Here is a 19,921-nt window from a genome sequence, read left to right as displayed (position 1 = left end):
ATAGCACTAGTGGGAGGGAGACCTCACGATAAAATGATGGAGAAGAGATGTGAATGGGCAAAAAAATAAAATAAAATAAAATAGGAATCTTTACTACAGTGACCTTTTTGTTGCCGTCATTTTTCCCGTTACCCAGCGGGTCAGAGGAAGTGCTGCCTGACAAGCAGATCTCAGGGAGAAATCTCACTACAGCCGCTGTCTCGTGGGCATGCGCAGTAGAGTGGCTACAGTGCTAGCAGCTGAGTTGTGTGTGCAGTTATTAAATGACATTAAAATGGCTAGTTGTTCTTGGGCAGAAAACATACTCCAGCTTCTCCGTAAAATGAATAACTTTTATTTACCAGGTATGCGGGTGACAGTAAGAGAAAGGATGAAACGGATGAAGGCAGTTTGATAAGTAACCACGTCTAACTTTCTCTCCACAGGTTCGTGTCGTTCAAGCTGCTTTCGTTTTGAGATTGAAGGAGCCCATGTCGGCTGGATACCTCCTCACGTAGCTTCGCTTTTAGCACGCTATCCAGACGTGTTCAGTCCGCCACACCAGGGTGCAGTGACCCTCTGCCACGGCCTGGACTCCTACGAAAAGAGATCCGAGGCTGTGAGTCACGTACTGCAAGCTCTCAGACAGGAGCCCTCTTTAACCTGCCTTAAAGGATGGAGAGATGAGGTGAGGCACGCAAGTCAAACGTCAACGTATACAATTGTGTCTTTGTGTGGTTTTTCACTGGAAGCATTACATACTCTTTACCCGTGGCCAACTGTATCACGAGTTGTAAAACCAAGCCTGACCCCCCCCCCCCCCCCCAGTCAGAATTTAGTAAAACGTTTTAACTTTGCAAGCAATGTTCCCTCTCATTTTTCATGTGTCTGAGCGAACACACAAACTCCCTGAGCGGTCCCTTGGACCACTGTGAGCAACAGCAGACATGTCCACTGTGGTCACGCCAGCATCGAATCCATCCAAGTTACATGGTTTATTAAAATAAGCAAATTACAGCATTTACATTTATGTTAGACTACTTTTATTTAACTGCTTTAGCCCACTTACACAGCGCAGCCAGTCACTTACTGACTAACACTGCAAAACAGAATTGTTAAAGTTTCAATTTTAATTTCAAATCAGGTTAGTTTTTTTTTTTTGTGCGCAACGCAGATTTTTTGTGCGCAGAGACCAAGCCAGCAGTGCGCAATTGCGCACGTGCGCAGCTTAGAGGGAACATTGTTTGCAAGTGTGTCCTCACTGCAACATCTGAGACTCTAGTACGCGCAAAAGCTCAGGTAAATGTAGAGGAAGTAGTGTTTCCACAAAGAATGCAAAGAAAACAGTTCATTTAAAGAACTGAAGGGTATCTACAAACCTTTGGCGTTGTGGGTGGATTACACTGTCCTCTGTTTTGTGATACAATTTGTCCTGTTTTGTAAATACAACATGAAAGTGATTTTTTTTTTTTTTTTAAGTATTTTCTTCATTTTGTTACTAAGAATTTCTTGTGTTTTACATGCTTTATTTTGCACTATAGTGAAATATTTCTGTATACCATTCAGAAATTGTCATTAGTTGTCTTTTGCAATATAAAGTTTTTTATTTGTGCGTGCTCAAATATGGGGTCTTGTATTGGATCGCACTATCTGGACACGGCAACTTGGCTTTGCAAAACTTTTCACATTAAATGAGCTACTACATGTATTTTAATTATTCTTAATTGTTTTGTTATCTCTATAGCAAAACAATTAGGAATAATTAAAATTTTACATCACTACGTGTTGCATCCATCTCTTCATCGTAGAATTCAGACATTTTCAGTCCCAATGCCACAGATGTATAAATCAAGCACGTAGCCAAACATTTGTGTCAGTTTTGCAACAGTCTCGCTTGTGAAGTTTCTTCCCTCCAACATATTCCACAATCTACTACACGTAATATTAATAGAAAAAGTAACTTTGTGGCAACTCAGATGAAGTTACACCCATTGGCATATAAGTTGCCAAAGCTCTGCTTAGCCAAGTTCCATATCTCCTGAAAATTAACACTGGCCCCAAAAACTATGCACCAGGAGCTTCAAGGCATTCTTTCCATGGCTGAACAGCTTTGATAGTGTGGCATGATCCAAACCAGACGGGTCCATTATAATGCTTTGTTTTTTACCTTTTAGCTTAATCATTTTTTTCTCTTAGCAAATTATGTGACTCCAATTCCAGCTATAACGTGTGTTTTGATTTCTAGGCCTATGCCCTACAATAAACACTGCTTTGAAAACGTTTTTGCCACCTTTCTTATCATTAGTTTTTATGTGCCTAGCCCTAAGTGAAAGTGGGGGGGAAGTCATGTTTCTGTTCCACTAGTACCTACTTGGCTCCACTTGGCTCGACTCGTTTTTTTGGGTTTTCCATTAGGTAGTAGTTCCTGATTCCAGGTACTTTTTTACTATCTGCTGGGATTCCAAGTGAGCAGAGTCGATTCAAAAATGTGACATTGGTAGACTGCATTCCACCGATTGCCAGTCAGTGACATCACTCAGTGCTGTGGTTCCCAAGGTGGGGGGTGGGGGGGCTCCCACACAAATGCAAAGCAGAAGATGAAGCATCGCCAAACCAACTTCCTCCCAAGCCAAAGACAAGAAAATATGATGAACAGCCCCTGCTGACTTCAGCACATCCAAGGAGGAACAGTTCATTGATCTAACCTCTGATTCAACAAAGAGGCTGCAGTTTAAGAGGCTGTGCGAAGATTTTCTTGTAAAACAAAGGAGCCTAGTAAAAAAAAAAAGTTTGGGAACCACTGACTCAATGTCACATAAAAGCAAGTCCTTCACAAAAATCAAACCTGCCATTTTTGTAATTGGGGAAGTGTCTACGCAAATACCAATACCTTAGACCAATCATGATATGCATATTTATTTGGTCTTGGTGACTGATGATAGCAGGAACCAGGCAGAACAACCTGAAATGAGAATGTGTACCAGGAGATCTGTGAGCTGATGGCTGCTCAGGGATACCAGAGGACGTACCAGAGCAATCTCAACAAAAACCTATTGAATATAAAAGCGATTGCAGGACCATCAAGGACCACCACAGTCAGAGTGGTTTGACTGGAAATGGTTCAATCAAATGGACTGCATCTGCAGGCACTGACCGGCGAGCAACAGGAGGAAGATTGGGCTTGACTCGGCTACAGCATTGTTGGAAACCATAATGAGGATGGTGAGTTCTTTATGGGTTAATGCGTCTTTTATGCTAATTATCCCATTGGTGGTAAGCTCACTTTGAACTCACAAGAATATTTTAAAGGTAATACCATTGTCTCCTATATGCAGACAATAACCTGGATGGTTAACTATCAATTCTAACTCCAAGTAGTCACATCCAACAACAAAATATTTTTAGCTCCAAGTGCATTTCCACAATATTGTTTTTAAACTGGCTTTCATTAACAGTCTCCCATTTCTGCCTTTCGCAAGAGGAAGAGGACCCACACCAAACGAGTGTACTTGAAGAGATGCAGGCTCAGTGTCCTAAATCTGGCCCACCATGAACAGCACAATCGATTTGCTTCTCAGTGAGAGATGTAAGGCAATTGAGCAAGAAGCCATCTTCCAGAGGAAGGAGATTACAGAGTGCTACCTTCATCCAGGCATTCCTCTTTGTGCTGGGTGAGCTTGTACAGGCAATGAGTTGCCAGCGTGAGTGACATTTTTACCCCTCAGCTGTGAAAGGCTGATGTGGTATCATCGTCACCCTGTTGGCGAGCGGGCAGCATGGACTCCTAATTTTGTAAATGTGATAACTCAAGAAGGAAGTCACGTAGGACGTTTAAATTGAAACCATAGGTGCAACTACTAAAAATCGGGGACAGGTTTAAATCTCAGTGACCTTGACTTGAAAGGTCTGAGGTCAAGTTTTCTGAAAATCTTGTGAAAACAAGCATAAAGCATAACTCAAAAATGTAGGATTTTGAAATTAATACCATAGGTGTGGCTAGTAGGAGGCTGAGTGGTAGCACTGGCAGTCACCAGTATTTTTACATCATGAATGCAATAAATGTATATAGTTTAACTTTTCAGCCTTCATTTTGCACATTGTAAATCGTTTGGATTTTGCTGCTGACTATAATAAAGAATTCAGTGACCATTGTGTATGTGATTTTTTTTTTGTTTTTTATTTTGTCTGTTACAACACCAGTAGGGAAAAAAAGTACGAACCAAACAATTATCAGTGAAGTTTTGGTGCAATGACAGCTCATTTGTAATAAAAAGTAACCAAAAGAAATAATCTTCTTCACCAGGTAAAGTCATCACAAAAAACACTGTTATTGGATGCTCCAATGCAGAAGATATTGCACACTTTAGTTATTGCAACAGTATATCAACAAACTGTGTCATACTGGTGTCAGCATTTCCTATAACTCTGTTAGTGTTTATTAGGATTTAACATAACACAAAAAAGTTAAATTTATCTTTTAACATTTAATTTGTATCACTGAATCTTGGTCACCAGGAAAAATAAAACTTAGAAACAAAGATGGAGACAGAACACAACTTTATTGTCAAAATTCATAGTGACATTAAACAGGAGTGCATTTGTGGGGACATGACTGGGAAGGCAACGGCACCTTCCCTTCAGTCTGCTGAAAGCATTTTCAATAACCAGCCATGCTCAAATGATTGTCTTTTTTAAATGTCCAGTGTCATGAAATGGTTTCAAGAACCAGCCTTGCAAGGGACAAGCTGTGTCTCCAAGTATGTAATAGCTACCACACCATTGTTCTTGATGTGAGCTGGTAAGAGGTTTTCCCAGCTAGCTAACTCCTACAGTGTGAACATATTGGTATGGTATTCAGTTATATTGGAAAACAACCTAAACCAAGTTGAGTCTAGTTGAGTTGACTCAAGATGAGTAGGTACTAGTGGAAAAGAGGTTCATTTGTCCTCTAAACCTAAGAACTGGTTGTGCTACCCTTGGCAATGAGAACTGCAGTGCAAAACATTTGTCATGACTTGCAAGTGTATTAGAACATTATCATGCTGTATGGGTTATACAGCAGGATCGTGCACATCAGTTTCAGAGTACTATATGATATAGCAAGATAGTGTATATATATATATATATATATATATATATATATATATATATATATATATATATATATACATACACACACACACACACATGCAATGGCAAGGTGGGAACAGCCCACCTGAGATTGGGAACTGACCTGAAAGACAGGATAATTGCGAAGCTTAAAACCTGGACTCTCTGTAGCCGATTACCAAGACTACGTAAAAAAGCCTTTGAGGATCTACTAGGTGATGTGAATGCAGCACTATGGACCATATCTACTGCAACCATCACCGAAACTAACCAGCTGATCTACATCATGGCAGCAGTGATCAATGAGGTGCATGGCTACAAGTAGAACAGCCACAAGGAGCAGTACAGTCCATGGAAAAGGAGGCTAGAGGCCAAGGTCAAGGAAGCACGGAGGAAAGTTAGCCAACTATAGGAGCTGCAAAATGGTGCAATGAAGAAGGTGCCTAAGAAGTACAGCACGCTGTCTCTACCTGAGGCCTTGGAAACTACCAAGGAAAGACTCACAGCCTTGGCCAGCCGCTTTAAGAGGTACACCAGAGAGATAGAAGGCACGTGAACAAACCACTTGTTCTCCACAGAACCATCCAAGGTGTACAGAGACTGAGCAATACTGGAAGAGCATATGGGAGAAGGACACAACACATGATGGCAATGCTCAGTGGCTAGTGGATCTAAGAGCGAACCACAACAACCTCCCTGAACAGAGACCAGTAACCATTACAGTGGCAGACATCCAAGAAAAGGTCTCCAGTATGAAGAGTTGGACAGCACCAGGCCCCGACATGATTCATGTCTACTGGCTGAAGAAGCTGACTGCACTCCATGAGCATCTGGCAGCACAAATGAACCAGCTGCTAGTGGATGAGAGACACCCAGAATGGCTAACTGAAGGCCGGACAGTCCTGATCCTCAAGAACCCCCAGAAGGAACCGGTTCCATCAAACTACCGGCGAATAACCTGCCTCAGTACCACGTGGAAGCTCCTGTCAAGCATCATAGCAGCTAAGAGGAACAGTTACATAGCTCGATAGTGGGGCACAGAAAGGAATTGGCAAGAGGAGGAGCCAAACGCGAGCTATTGACCTTGTTTTCTCCTTGGGTTTAAATATAAATGACATTCGTGTGGAAAATGTCCATGTGAGTGACCATAGCTGCATATATTTTAACTTGTCGTTTTATTTGGATCCCCCGGCTCCCAAAATGACGATTGAAAGGCGAATCATAAACCAGAACGCCGGCAAAAGGTTCTCTGCCATGTTCGACGCTGAAATGACTTACAATGATTTGGACTCTCTTGTCTCATCCTTTAATAACCAGTGTAATTCTATTTTAGACATAGTGGCACCTCTGAAAAAAAGTACTGTCCTATGTCTGAAATCTCATCCTTGGTTAAATGAAAACATTCGTAATTTCAGGAGATACTGTCGCAAGCTAGAACGTTTGTGGAAGGCTTCCAAGCTTGAGGTTTATAAGTTACACCTTAAAGAATCTATCCTCTTGCTAAATGACATGTGGAAAAATGCCAGAACAGAGTATTTTTCACACCTCATAGCTTCCCGATGCTCCTTGTGCACCAGTTCACTCAACGTCCGAATGCAATGAGTTTATGAACTATTTCAGAAATAAGGTCATTGCCATCAGGTCTAATATCTCTCCATCATCTTCTCAATATCAAACTTTCAACTTGCTCTCCTCTGATACTTGGTCCTCTTTTACTCCTGTTACATTACAAGACATCAGAGACCTGCTTTGTCATATAAAACAGACTTCAAGCCCCCTTGATGTCCTTCCATCTTCATTTTTCACTAGTGTGTTCGATTCAATTGGCCCCTGTATTGTGGAAATGATAAATACTTCTCTTCATACTGGCTCAGTTCCTAGCTTCTTTAAACAAGCTATTGTTGAGCCAATATTAAAGAAACCTCAGCTGGATCCATCTCTTCCTAACAGTTATAGGCCAATATCCAAATTGCCTTTTATATCGAAAATTTTAGAAAAAGTAGTACTAGAGCAACTTAACTATTTTCTAGATAAAAATGCTGTTATGGACACTTTCCAGTCTGGTTTTCGTAAATTGCATTCCACTGAAACGGCCTTACTTAGAGTATCTAGTGATATCTTGATGGCAGCAGACTCTGGAGAGTACACAGTGCTGGTCCTGTTGGATCTCAGCTCTGCTTTTGACACTGTAGATCACAGTATCATGATAAACAGACTCGAGAACTTGTTTGGGATTACTGGTGTTGTTTTAAAATGGTTTATATCATATCTGTCTGAGAGATCTTTTACTGTTTGCATGAATCATGTCACGTCAGAATCAACAGTTTTGCCGTGTGGGGTACCTCAAGGATCTGTCCTGGGTCCAATTCTCTTTTTACTTTATGTATTTCCCCTAGGCCAAATTATTAAGCGCTATAAATATATCTCCTATCATCTCTATGCTGACGACATCCAGCTATACTGTTCCTTCAAAATGTCTGAGTTTTATAAATTGTCTAATTTAAGTAATTGCCTGACAGAAATCAACAAATGGTTATATGACAATTTTCTGCAACTAAACTCTGATAAAACAGAAACTCTAATTCTTGCTCCAGACCACATGGTCCCAGAAATTAGAAAGCATATCAGCTTCTTAGACCCTTCTGTAAAATCATGCCTTAGAAATCTCGGTGTCATGTTTGACAGCTCGATGTCGCTCGAGCAGCATTCTAAGCAGCTGGTCCGAAACTGTTTTTATCATTTACGGAATATCTCTAAACTCAGACTAATGGTATCAAAGCTTGAACTTGAGATGATTATTCATGCTTTTATTTCTTCTCGTTTAGACTATTGTAATGGCCTTTTTACTTGTTTTAACAAATCAGCCTTAAATCGTCTTCAGACTGTGCAGAATGCTGCAGCACGACTCTTAACAGGCACCAAGAGAAGATCACATATCACTCCAGTCTTGGCCTCCCTTCACTGGTTGCCCATAAATTTTAGGTTTCATTTTAAAATTTTACTTCTAACCTTTAGGGCCCTACATGGTCAGGCTCCTCAATATTTATCTGACCTGCTGAAACCACATACATCTTCTCGGGCTTTAAGGTCATTAGATCAGAGACTGCTGGTGGTACCGCGCACTCGTTTTAAAACTCGTGGTGATCGGGCCTTTCAGACTGTGGCACCACGGTTGTGGAATTCTCTCCCACTGTCTCTTCGCTGCACGGACTCCATTGATTCTTTTAAGAAACAGCTGAAGACATTTTTATTTAGAAAAGCATTTGATTAATTTCTTCTTATGCTGTTTTATAGTTTTATTGTTTTACATTGTTTTATTTACTGTTATATTGTTTTTATATTCCCATTTCCTGTGTTGTAAAGCACTTTGTGATTTTTATCTGTGAAAAGCGCTATATAAATAAATTTTACTTACTTACTTACTATTGGTAGACAGAGCAGTTGCCTGAGACTGCAAGACCAGGCTGACCAACTTATGCACTGTCTGGATTGATTACAAGAAGGCCTGTGGCTCAATGCCGCACACCAGGATCTTGGAATGCCTAGAACTATACAAGATCAACAGAATCCTAAAAGCCTTCATTCACTTGCTAAATGAATACCTCAGGCAGCAGAAACCCAAGAATGCAGAGAAAGAGGAGGCACCATCATGGAAGGACAGGCCCCTGCACGGTATGTACCACAGGCAGATAGAGGAAGTGGCTAACATCCAGAAATCCTACCAGTGGCTGGACAAAGCCGGACTGAAAGACAGCACAGAGGCACTAATCATGGCAGCACAGGAACAAGCTCTGAGCACATAGAGGCTGGGGTCTACCACACCAGGCAAGACTCCAGGTGCAGGCTGTGTAAAGATGCCCCTGAGACAATCCAGCACATAACAGCAGGGTGCAAGATGCTAGCAGGTATGGAGCACCATAACCAAGTGGCTGGCATAGTATACAGGAACATCTGTGCCGAGTATAACCTGGAAGTCCTGATTAGTACCTCTGTGCTGTCTTCTACTCCAGCTTTTTCCAGCCACTGGTAGGATTTCTGGATATCAGCCACCTCCACTATCTGCCAGTGGTACATACCAGGGGCCTGTCCTTCCATGATGGTTTCTCCTCTTCCTTTACTTTCTTGGGTTTCTGCTACTTGAGGTATTCACTGAGCACGCAGTCAGGAAGATGGCCCTCTTCTTCCTGATGTATTCTTGGATGTTCGTTGCCTCATCCTGGACCGTGGTGCTGACACTCACTAGTCCCTGGCCTCCTTCCCTACGCTTAACATACAGCCTCAGGGTGCTGGACTTGGGGTGAAACCCTCCATGCATGGTCAGACGTTTCCTGGTTTTGATGTCAGTGGCTCCTTTGGCCAGCTTATTGACAGAGCAGGGTGCCTGATCACAGGCAGGGCGTAGGTGTTGATAGCCAGATAGCCTGGATCTTTTTCTTACCATTCAGCTGACTCCTCAGGACTTGCCTGACCCTCTGCAGGTACTCAGTGGTTGCAGCTTTCCTAGCGGCCTCTTCATGGTTCCCATTTACCTGTGGGATCCCCAGGTACCTGTGGCTGTCCTCTATGTCTGCAATGTTGCCTTCTGGTAGTTCAATCCTGTCAGTTCTGGCTACCTTCCGTTGTTATCATCAGACTAAATTTCTCCAGTCTTAACAACATTCCGATGTTGTTCCTGTAGATAGATCCTGGTGGTGAGGATCAATGAATCAGTGTCACGTTCACTCTTGGCATACAGCTTAATGTCATCCATGTAGACATACAGCTTAATGTCATCCATGTAGAGGAGGTGGCAACGGCTCCATTCTGTAGCCAGTATCTGTAGCCAGTCTAGTTAACGGTGTCACTGAGGGGGTTCAGGCCTATGCAGAACAGCAGTAGATCCCGCACTTGATGTTGACTTGTGATATTAGCTTGAAGTTGGGCTCTAGTGTGTACGCCACATCCCCACTGAGTCATTGATGGTCCTGATGAGAATATATATATATACACACACACACACACACACACACACACACACACACACATATATATATATATATATATATATATGTACGCCTAGAACTAAAGCATCCCACATATTTTATTAAAGTGCATGTTAAAGGACATGTGCTGGTCAAAGTTATCACAGTGTTAATGAAGGCAAAGGTAATGCCTTAGCAGTATTTGATTAAAAAAACTTTTAATCTAATTTAAGGCCAAGTAGAAAAGCATCAGTTTGATCTGACTGTAGGAGAAGAAAATTACACAACATCCAGCCCTTTATGGCTTTGAGACATGCCATAACTTGTTGATGTATAGATTATTATACCTGGGCTTTATAGCAATGAAAATGTAAGCATCCATCCATTTACATAATCCCACTAACTGCATGACTTTGACTGGTGGAAGAAGCCGGAGAACCTGGAGAGAACCCATGCAGACACAAGGAGAACATGCAAACTTCATAAAGAAAAACCCGGCCAGATGGTGGAGTCAAACCCAGCAGCTTCTTGCTGTGTGGCAAGAGTCCTAACCACCATGCTAACCAAATTGCATTGCATTACATTTTGGCTTTGGGTTCAGTTTTTTACTTCTCTGAATGGTTATAAGCAGGTGGAATGAAAAGGGCAAAGCAAGATAGTTTCACTGTCTTAAATATAGGTGGAAGGTGTGAAATAATGTTCAAGGTTAAATCAACTTACATGTTCTCACTTATAACTAAAACATCTATTCTTTCAGAAATACAGTGTAATGCCCAGATTTTCAGACTGCCCTTTGATGTGGATGGAAAGAGCAGCTACAAGTAGGTTTTGGAGCACCATCTCATCCTTTTATATTATACCTGTGTTTGAGCTGTATGATCAGACCATGCTGCTACACTGCAGGTCTCTTTGGGGTGAAGCGGTATGGAGTTCATATCAATGGCTACACTGTCAGTGACAGTCAGGAGATTTGTATGTGGTTGGCACGGCGCTCCCACACCAAGCAGACGTACCCTGGGCTCCTGGATAACATGGTAAGAATAGACTGAAACACTGACATACTGCCATAGTGTGATGAAAGCATTGGTGCATCATCTCATGTCAAGCTATTCCACTTCAGTTTCTTCAGTGTATTGCTTGTATCCTCGAAGGCAGCAGGTGGGCTGGCTGCTGGTGTGGGCATCAAACACACTCTGGTCAAAGAGTGTCAAGAGGAAGCCTGTGTTCCAGCAGCCATAGCTAAGAAGGCTCGTCCAGTTGCAACAGTAAGGTGAGCTTGATACACTGCTAAGAAGAAGAGGGTTAAAGAACAACGCTAAGGGTAGTCTACACTTTGTTTTCTTACTGACATATCTCCCGAAAAGACTCCAACTAACAGTGATTACACAGTAACAGATCAAAAGGCAAAAACAGAGCCACCAGATCCAGATCCCCACATAATAAGGGGGATGGGGCTGTGTGTATATATATATATGTATATATATATATATATATATATATATATATATATATATATATATATATATATATATATATATATATATAACACCCAGCTCGCCCTCTGCGGGCGGTTTATCCTTCAAGCTCGGGTCCTCTACCAGAGGCCTGGGAGCTTGAGGGTCCTGCATAGTATCTTAGCTGTTCCCAGGACTGCGCTCTTCTGGACAGAGATCTCCGATGTTGTTCCCGGGATCTGCTGGAGCCACTCGCCTAGCTTGGGAGTCACCGCACCTAGTGCTCCGATTACTTGCCATTCATATTATTATTGGGTGGCTGTAGCTCAGGTGGCAGAGCGGGTCAGCCACTAATCAGAAGGTCGGTGGTTCGATCCCAGGCTGCCTCCTGGCTGCATGCCAAATATCCTTGAGCAAGATACTAACCCCATATTTGCCTACTGGTGGTGGTCAGAGGGCCCGGTGGCACCTGTGTCCGGCAGCCTCGCCTCTGTCAGTGCGCCCCAGGGCAGCTGTGGCTACAATGTAGCTTGCCATCCCCAGTGTGTGAATGCGTGTGTGAATGGGTGAATGACTGAAAGCGCTTTGGGGTCCTTAAGGACTAGAAAAGCGCTATACAAATGCAGGCCATTTGCAGGCCATTTACCACTGGGATCACCGTTATCTTCACCCTGCACATCCTCTCGAGCTCTTCTCTGAGCCCTTGGTATTTCTCAAGCTTCTCGTGTTCTTTCTTTCTGATGTTGCTGTCATTCGGAACCGCTACATCGATCACTACGGCCATCTTCTTCTGTTTGTCTACCACACAGGTGTCGGACTCCAGGCCTCGAGGGCCGGTGTCCTGCAGGTTTTAGATGTGTCCTTGATCCAACACAGCTGATTTAAAGGCTAAATGACCTCCTCAACATGTCTTGAAGTTCTCCAGAGGCCTGGTAATGAAGTAATCATTTGATTCAGGTGTGTTGACCCAGGGTGAGATCTAAAACCTGCAGGACACCGGCCCTCAAGGCCTGGAGTCCGACACCCCTGGTCTACCACCACTATGTCCGGTTGGTTAGCCACCACCATTTTGTCCGTCTGTATCTGGAAGTCCCACAGGATCTTAGCTCGGTCATTCTCCACCACCCTTTGAGGAGTCTCCCATTTTGACCTTGGAACTTGCAGGCCATACTCGGCACAGATGTTTCTGTATACTATGCTGGCCACTTGGTTATGGCGTTCCATGTATGCCCTGCCTGCTAGCATCTTGCACCCTGCTTTTATGTGCTGGATTGTCTCAGGGGCATCTTTACACAGCCTGCACCTGGGGTCTTGCCTGGTGTGATAGACCCCAGCCTCTATGGATCTTGTACTCAGAGCTTGTTCTTCTGCTGCCATGATTAGTGCCTCTGTGCTGTCTTTCAGTCCAGCTTTATCCAGCCACTGGTAGGATTTCTGGATATCAGCCACCTCCTCTATCTGCCGGTGGTACATACCGTGCAGGGTCCTGTCCTTCCATGATGGTTCCTCGTCTCCCTCCTCTTTCTTGGGTTTTTGCTGCCTGAGGTATTCACTGAGCACTCGGTCAGTTGGGGCCATCTTCCCAATGTATTCTTGGATGTTCGTTGTCTCATCCTGGACTGTGGTGCTGACACTCACCAGTCCCCGGCCCCCTTCCTTCCGCTTAGCATACAGCCCCAGCGTGCTGGACTTGGGGTGAAACCCTCCATGCATGGTAAGGAGCTTTCTTGTCTTTATGTCAGTGGCTTCTATCTCCTCCTTTGGCCAACTTTTTATACCAGCTGGGTACCTGATCACAGGCAGGGCGTAGGTGTTGATAGCCCGGATCTTGTTCTTGCCATTCAGCTGACTCCTCAGGACTTGCCTGACCCTCTGCAGGTACTTGGTGGTTGCAGCTTTCCTAGCTGCCTCTTCATGGTTCCCATTCGCCTGCGGGATCCCCAGGTACTTGTAACTGTCCTCTATGTCTGCAATGTTGCCTTCTAGTAGTTCGATCCCCTCAGTTCTGACTACCTTCCCTCTCTTTGTTATCATCTGACTACACTTCTCCAGCCCGAATGACATCCCGATGTCATTGCTGTATATCCTGGTAATGTGGATCAGTGAATCGATGTCTCGTTCACTCTTGGCGTACAGCTTGATGTCATCCATGTACAGGAGGTGGCTGACAACTGCTCCGTTCCGTAGTCGGTATCCGTAGCCAGTATCCGTAGCCAGTCTTGTTAATGATCTCACTGAGGGGGTTGAGGCCTATGCAGAACAGCAGTGGGGACAGAGCATCTCCTTTGTAGATCCCACACTTGATGGTGACTTGTGCTATGGAGTTGGCCTCTAGTGTTGTACGCCACATCCCCATTGAGTTCCTGATGAAGGCTCTTAGGGTCCTGTTGATCTTGTACAATTCTAGGCATTCCAGTATCCAGCTGTGGGGCATTGAGTCATAGGCCTTCTTGTAATCAATCCAGGCAGTGCACAGGTCGGTGAGCCTGGTCTTGCAGTCTCGGCTGACTGTTCTGTCTAGCAGTAGCTGGTGTTTTTGCGCCATGTATTGACCCATGTGCCTGTTCATCTTAGCCGATATGATGCCTGACAGGAGCTTCCATGTAGTACTGAGGCAGGTTATTGGTCGGTAGTTGGATGGGACCCGTCCCTTCTTGGGGTCCTTGAGGATCAGGACCGTCCGACCTTTGGTTAGCCATTCCGGGTGTCTCTCGTCAACTAGCAGCTGGTTCATTTGTGCTGCCAGACGCTCGTGGAGTGCAGTCAGCTTCTTCAGCCAGTAGGCGTGAACCATGTCAGGGCCTGGTGCTGTCCAACTCTTCATACTAGAGACCCTTGCTTGGATGTCTGCCACCATGATGGTTACTGGACCCTGTTCAGGTTGGTTGCTATGGTCTGCCCTCAGATCCACTAGGCACTGAGCATTGCCGTTATGGGTTGCGTCTTTCTCCCATATGCTCTTACAGTATTGCTCTGTCTCCAGCCTTGGTGGTGCTGTTCTCTTATTGTTCCCTTGTCACTGAGAGTACACCTTTGCTGGTTCTGTGGAGAACAGCTGGTTTATTCTCCTGCCTTCTGTCTCTCTGGTGTACCTCCTCAAGCGGCTGGCCAAGGCTGTGAGTCTTTGCTTGGCAGTTTCCAAGGCCTCAGGTATGGACAGCTTGCTGTATTTTTTTTATGCACCTTCTTTGTCGCACGATTCTGCAACTCTGTTAGTTGGCTAACCTCCCTCCGTGCTAATTTGATCTTGCCCTCTAGCCTCCTTCCCCATGGAGGGTACTGCTCCTTGTGGCTGTTCAACTTATAGCCAAGCATCTCACTCATCACTGCTGCCGTATTGTAGATCAGCTTGTTAGTCTCGGTAAGCGTGGCTTTAGGTATCATCCGTAGTGCTGCATTAACATCATCTAGCAGACCTTCTGAGGGTACTTCACATAATCTTGGTAACCGGCTACGGGGGATCCAGGTTTCAAGCTTGGCCATGATCCTATCTTTCAGGTCAGTTCCTCTCGCACTCAACGATCCTTCTCCTATCGCACTTGGAGCTTTGTACCCAATCTCCCCCCTGACCTAGCGTCCTGGCTCCCCCTTTCCGTAGCATTTATGTTGTACCTTGTCAATCTCTAGCTGTGAGAGCAATCCCTTCTTTCGAATGTTGGAACACTGAGCTACTAGTTGTTTCGCCGTCATTGTGGATGTTGGATATCGAAGAATCCATAGGTCCCTCATCCTATTCATGTAACCCCTTCCGCCAGGGTTACTTGCGTAGTAGCATTCCAACAACGCCCTGTTTTCGTCTCTTGCTTCTTGTTCTAGTAGCCCACTTCTCGTCAGGGTGCCCTGGTTCCTCAACACCTGACGCGGACCTCGTTGATCCGGGCGACGTCCAAGCCGGCATGCCTTCATATTTATGTGTCTCGCTCATGTCTGCGGTAGGCTCGCTTAGCATAGGGGGTCTAGCCTTAGGACCCTTGCTGGATACAGATGCCCCAGGCGGGGATCAAACTTGCGATCCTCTGCTCCTGTACATATATATATATATATATATATATATATATATATATATATATATATATATATATGTATATATATATATGTATATGTATATATATATATATATATATATATATATATATATACTAGGGGTGCAACGATACACAAAATTCACGGTTCGGTTCGGTTCGATACTTTGGTGTCACGGTTCGATATTTTTTTGATACAAAAAAAAATGTTCATGCCTTTTTAATTTGTCATTTATTAAATTTTCACGGCACATTCTGCACCACATCTCTGTGCGTTCATCATTTGTTTGAAGCCAGCTCACCTCCTGCAACCACTTTTCCGAGAATTTGCGCTTCTTTTGTGGTTCGGACTCCTGACATTTCTTTGGAGGTGGAGGAACACCAAAGTAATTGCTTAAAGGCGCTTGCTTCTTCGACATCTTTAACAGTTCTAAACAAATGTCTGTCCTCCTCCAGAAAATCTTATGTATGCAAACACGCGTTGCAACTCCTTATCTTGTGCGCGTTTTTTATTTTGACAGCGAATGCGCACCTGCGGACCACTTATGTGCAGCCCTGGTTATTTAGCTTGTCATATTGCAGCCACAGAAATTTTTTTGTCCATGAAACCATAAAGCTGCACTTTCTTTTTGCCTTATAGTCTGATTTGTCATACCTTTTCCGTTTTGTGGTAAGCTTTTCTTTGGCTGTCACTTCTTCACCCTGACCTGTCTTATTTGGCTCAGCAGAACTAAAATATTTGTACTGCTGCTTTTACACACTCACTCACATAACGCTCAGCGATTCTCTGCGCGATCAACCTCTCACATGTTTAAGCTTGCTGCGGGAGATTTCACTTGTCATGTTTGCATAGTAAGTTAATGATTGATAAGATGATGTCAGAGGAATTGGTGCACAAATTATCATCACTCACCAATCAGTACTGTCGTTCTCTATACACAGTTCGCGCGATTGCAAAGTGAAAGCAAAAAACAAACGCAATTTCAATATGTCACATATTGACAGTGGCTCACCGATGCCAATGACATAATTACCCAGCTACATTTCCGAAAGAATGCAAAAGCATTGACATATATCTTTCCTTCCTACGATAGGCCGACGGGCAGGGCAGAGATAGATTTTGGTAGCCCGACTGGAAAAATCGCTAGCCCCGGGACGTCAGGCTAGCGATTTTGCGAGCCCTGTATCTGATTGAGGAATCACTCATCTTTGGAAAAGAGAGTTTATTACAGAGAAATGGCTCTTTCCAAAATAAAAGCTATACTATACACTTCTTCTGGGCTATATTCTCAGCAGCATATTAAACATATCAGGTCCCCATAAGGAGAATCATGTGCTAACGGCTGTCTAAATGACTCGGGTAAAGTTTGTAGCATGCGTGCTTGTTGTTTTTGTCTGCTTCCACTTGTCTTTGCACTAGGATGATGTCGGGGTAAATGTGCAGTCATATTCGTTGTGTTCCCACTAGTGCTGTCAGCGTTAATCTGAAATGAGGTTAACGCCACAACACAGCAAATCTCCGTTAACGAGCTACCGCGGATCGCCTCGTGCGTGGGGCTGGACAGTCAACATGTTAACGAGCTAACTGCGCTAACACACTAGTTCCCACCCATGTAATTGAGCATTGCTGGCACATCCAACATACTGTTTTACTTTAGTTCATGACGCGCTTACCTTCAGGGTCATACGTCACATGAAAACCAAAATAGTTCCAAACGCCAGATCTGAATGAGGGTGGGGGAGGTTCAATTTGCCATGTTGCAAGGAGAGCTTAACTTCTGTCTCGCTAGCTTGCCCTGCGCTCAGTGAATCTGCGTTCGACTACTCCACCTAGGCTGCACTGTCGAGCGCAGATCCACTGAGCGCTCAACACAGACAGCACCGTCAGAAGGAAAGTTGATAAAATGAATTAAAAATTTTGTATTGTTCGATACATATGCGTACCGAACCGAAAGCACTGTATCGAATGGTTCAATATCGATACGAGTATCGTTGCACCCCTAATATATACATATATATATATATATATATATATATGTATATATATATATATATATATAAATATATATATGTATATATATATATATATATATACATATATATACACAAAATGTGGAAGTTAAATTTTTTATTTTTATCAGTATATTTGTTGCTGGACAGTAACAGGAGGCACTGTGGAAAAGGCTCATTCCACTGTGATGTACCACAGAAAACCATCAGACAGCTTCTGTCTATAAAACCAGAACTATCTTTATTTGCAATATCTTTTTACATTATCTTTTTAGATTGTATTTTTGATTGTTGATTGTTTGATTGTGATCTACAGATCTGTCACTTCAAAGCCTGCGCAGCTGCTTAGAACCTCTCAGCAGCTGCAGCTCGATTCTGTTGCTGTAACAGGCAGAACAAACACAATTCTGTGAACACTGTTTTTGCATTAATTGGAATAGTGTGATAAAAATGAATTAAATACTGGGTATAATAAAACATGTGTTTTAGTAGTCAGAATGGTAGAGGGGCACCGGTACTGGTGTTGATATACTGCAGCTTTGGTGTGGCTGGATCACAGCCTCACAGTGACACCTCTGGAAGAACCTCCTGTTCTGGAGAATCATTGCTTTATGAAACAGTTAATTACATAATTGGATTTTCAAAGAGACAATTTAGCTGCTTTTGTTTTATTTTATTTTCAAGCTACACATATGAGGATGAAGAGGGTGTGTTTCCAGAAAGCCAGTTTGTCTTTGATTTGGAACTTCCTTTGGAGTTCAAGCCCATAATAGGGGATGGAGAGGTGCAGGAGTTTTACCTCCTCCCCATAGATAAGGTTAGTGTTTTTCTCATACTATAATTTGGGAATTCAGCTTCTAGGAGCCAGTACTGCATGGGTTGAGATATAGATGACACAAAGATATAAAATATAGCATCTTGTTTCAGGTGAAGGAACTGCTGGCCACTGATGACTTCAAACCCAACTCTGCCATGGTAGTCTTGGACTTTCTCATAAGACACTCGTACATTGACCCTGACACAGGTTTGTGGGTGTTTGCAAAATGTCCACAGTCAAAAAACCAGCTCACTGCCTTAGTTCTCTTTTTGTTGTCATTTCAGAGCCGTACTATCAGGACTTTGTGACAGGACTCCACCAGATATTATAGAAAGAAGATGAAGATTAAACTCACTGTGCCTGAGGCACCATATGTCGTGTGGTGCCAACATTGTTGTTCACATTTACAGTTGCAAGAAACATCATAAAAATGTGAGCTGATCTTCAGAAACACTAAAGAAAAGTCACACACTTTATTGTACAACATGTTAATATTAAATGTAGTGAGTTATTATATTTCACAGGTGTTTTTCATGCAGTTTTGTTCAGTGGGCTCAGCCTGATAACTGCAGGTGAGTGGTTCAGAGGATGGCTGAACCACATGAGTGCTGGATCTGAGAATGACATGTAAGAGTTATCATGCACAACACTTTGCAGGTGTCATGCAGACCTCAGAGTAATTATGCTCTATATTATCTATAGTCATAGTAAGACCTTTTAAGTACAAAGTGCAATTTCAGTTTCTGCAATTCCACCCATTAAATGCAGTAATCATACCTGATTCAAATCTAGTCATCTCCTTATATACTGCAATTCTAACTTAGATTTGTCTATAGGATAAAAATGTAGAGAAGAAAAATATGTTATGTTATTCTTTTGAGTATGTAGAGCTCAAACAGAAGATAAGCAACCTCATTAGAGTAAAGCACACATGGATATTTGCTGTGTAGGCGGGTGGTTTGTGGGATCCAGCACTGGTCACATGAACCTGACAGAGCCTGGAGCTGTGTTTGGTACTGCTGAAAAACTGTTTACACAGTGATATATACGACAATATACACATATAACACTCCAAAAGAAGAATGTTTTGAGATTCCTCACAGCAATAAAGTGGAACTTGCAAGTTCATCTTTATTTATTGGTGCTTTCTGTTGTAAAATCTTAACAGTGTTCACTGGACCAGTCTTCATCACAGGTTTTTCTACAGTTGCTCGTGACACTTGCACAGTAACGAAGAACAACTTTGGACCAGTCCTTCTGCGAGGTGTTTCAGTTCATCAAGTTATGGAATATCTTGATCATAAAATATCATTGCATCATGCTACACCAGCTCATGTGGGTTAAGCGCAGGCCTCCCTGATTCTTCTTTGAACAATTCTAATATTAATTTACATCCATGCTTTGGGTAATTTATCTTATTTCATCAAACTGTCCTAAGATTCAACTCGTGAATCGCTCGCTAGATCCAGTGCAAATAATCAGACTCTTTGATTCAATTTATTGTTCCTTTAATGACTGTAAAGCCTCAGATGTACTTCCACTTGCATGCCCACTAGTGTCAGACTATAA

The 19,921-nt window shown here is 43.0% G+C and overlaps 1 protein-coding gene across 1 annotated transcript; it reads left to right on the top strand.

The window, feature by feature from the left end:
• The first annotated feature begins 216 nt into the window (after positions 1 to 216).
• On the top strand, positions 217 to 18,873 carry tpk2 (thiamin pyrophosphokinase 2). The gene is made up of 8 exons (XM_087834261.1): positions 217 to 344; positions 426 to 667; positions 10,807 to 10,870; positions 10,953 to 11,083; positions 11,201 to 11,319; positions 18,220 to 18,352; positions 18,463 to 18,559; positions 18,637 to 18,873. Exons 1-8 carry the CDS (start codon positions 275 to 277, stop codon positions 18,681 to 18,683), a joined length of 903 nt encoding a protein of 300 aa, XP_087690387.1. The 5' UTR covers positions 217 to 274; the 3' UTR covers positions 18,684 to 18,873.
• Positions 18,874 to 19,921: the final 1,048 nt, after the last annotated feature.

The sequence above is a fragment of the Neolamprologus brichardi genome, chromosome 20, assembly GCF_056152115.1.
Source record: "Neolamprologus brichardi isolate AB-2024 chromosome 20, ASM5615211v1, whole genome shotgun sequence".
NCBI lineage: Eukaryota > Metazoa > Chordata > Actinopteri > Cichliformes > Cichlidae > Neolamprologus > Neolamprologus brichardi.
The sequence above is the reverse complement of the archived record's forward strand: the minus strand, read 5'-3'. Positions and strand labels throughout refer to the sequence as shown.

Coding starts and splice junctions, on each gene's coding strand:
- tpk2 (XM_087834261.1), top strand. CDS start 275: ATGGCTAGTTGTTCTTGGGCAGAAAACATACTCCAGCTTCTCCGTAAA. Junction 345..425: donor GAATAACTTTTATTTACCAG/GTATGCGGGTGA, acceptor TTCTCTCCACAG/GTTCGTGTCGTTCAAGCTGC. Junction 18,353..18,462: donor ACCTCCTCCCCATAGATAAG/GTTAGTGTTTTT, acceptor ATCTTGTTTCAG/GTGAAGGAACTGCTGGCCAC.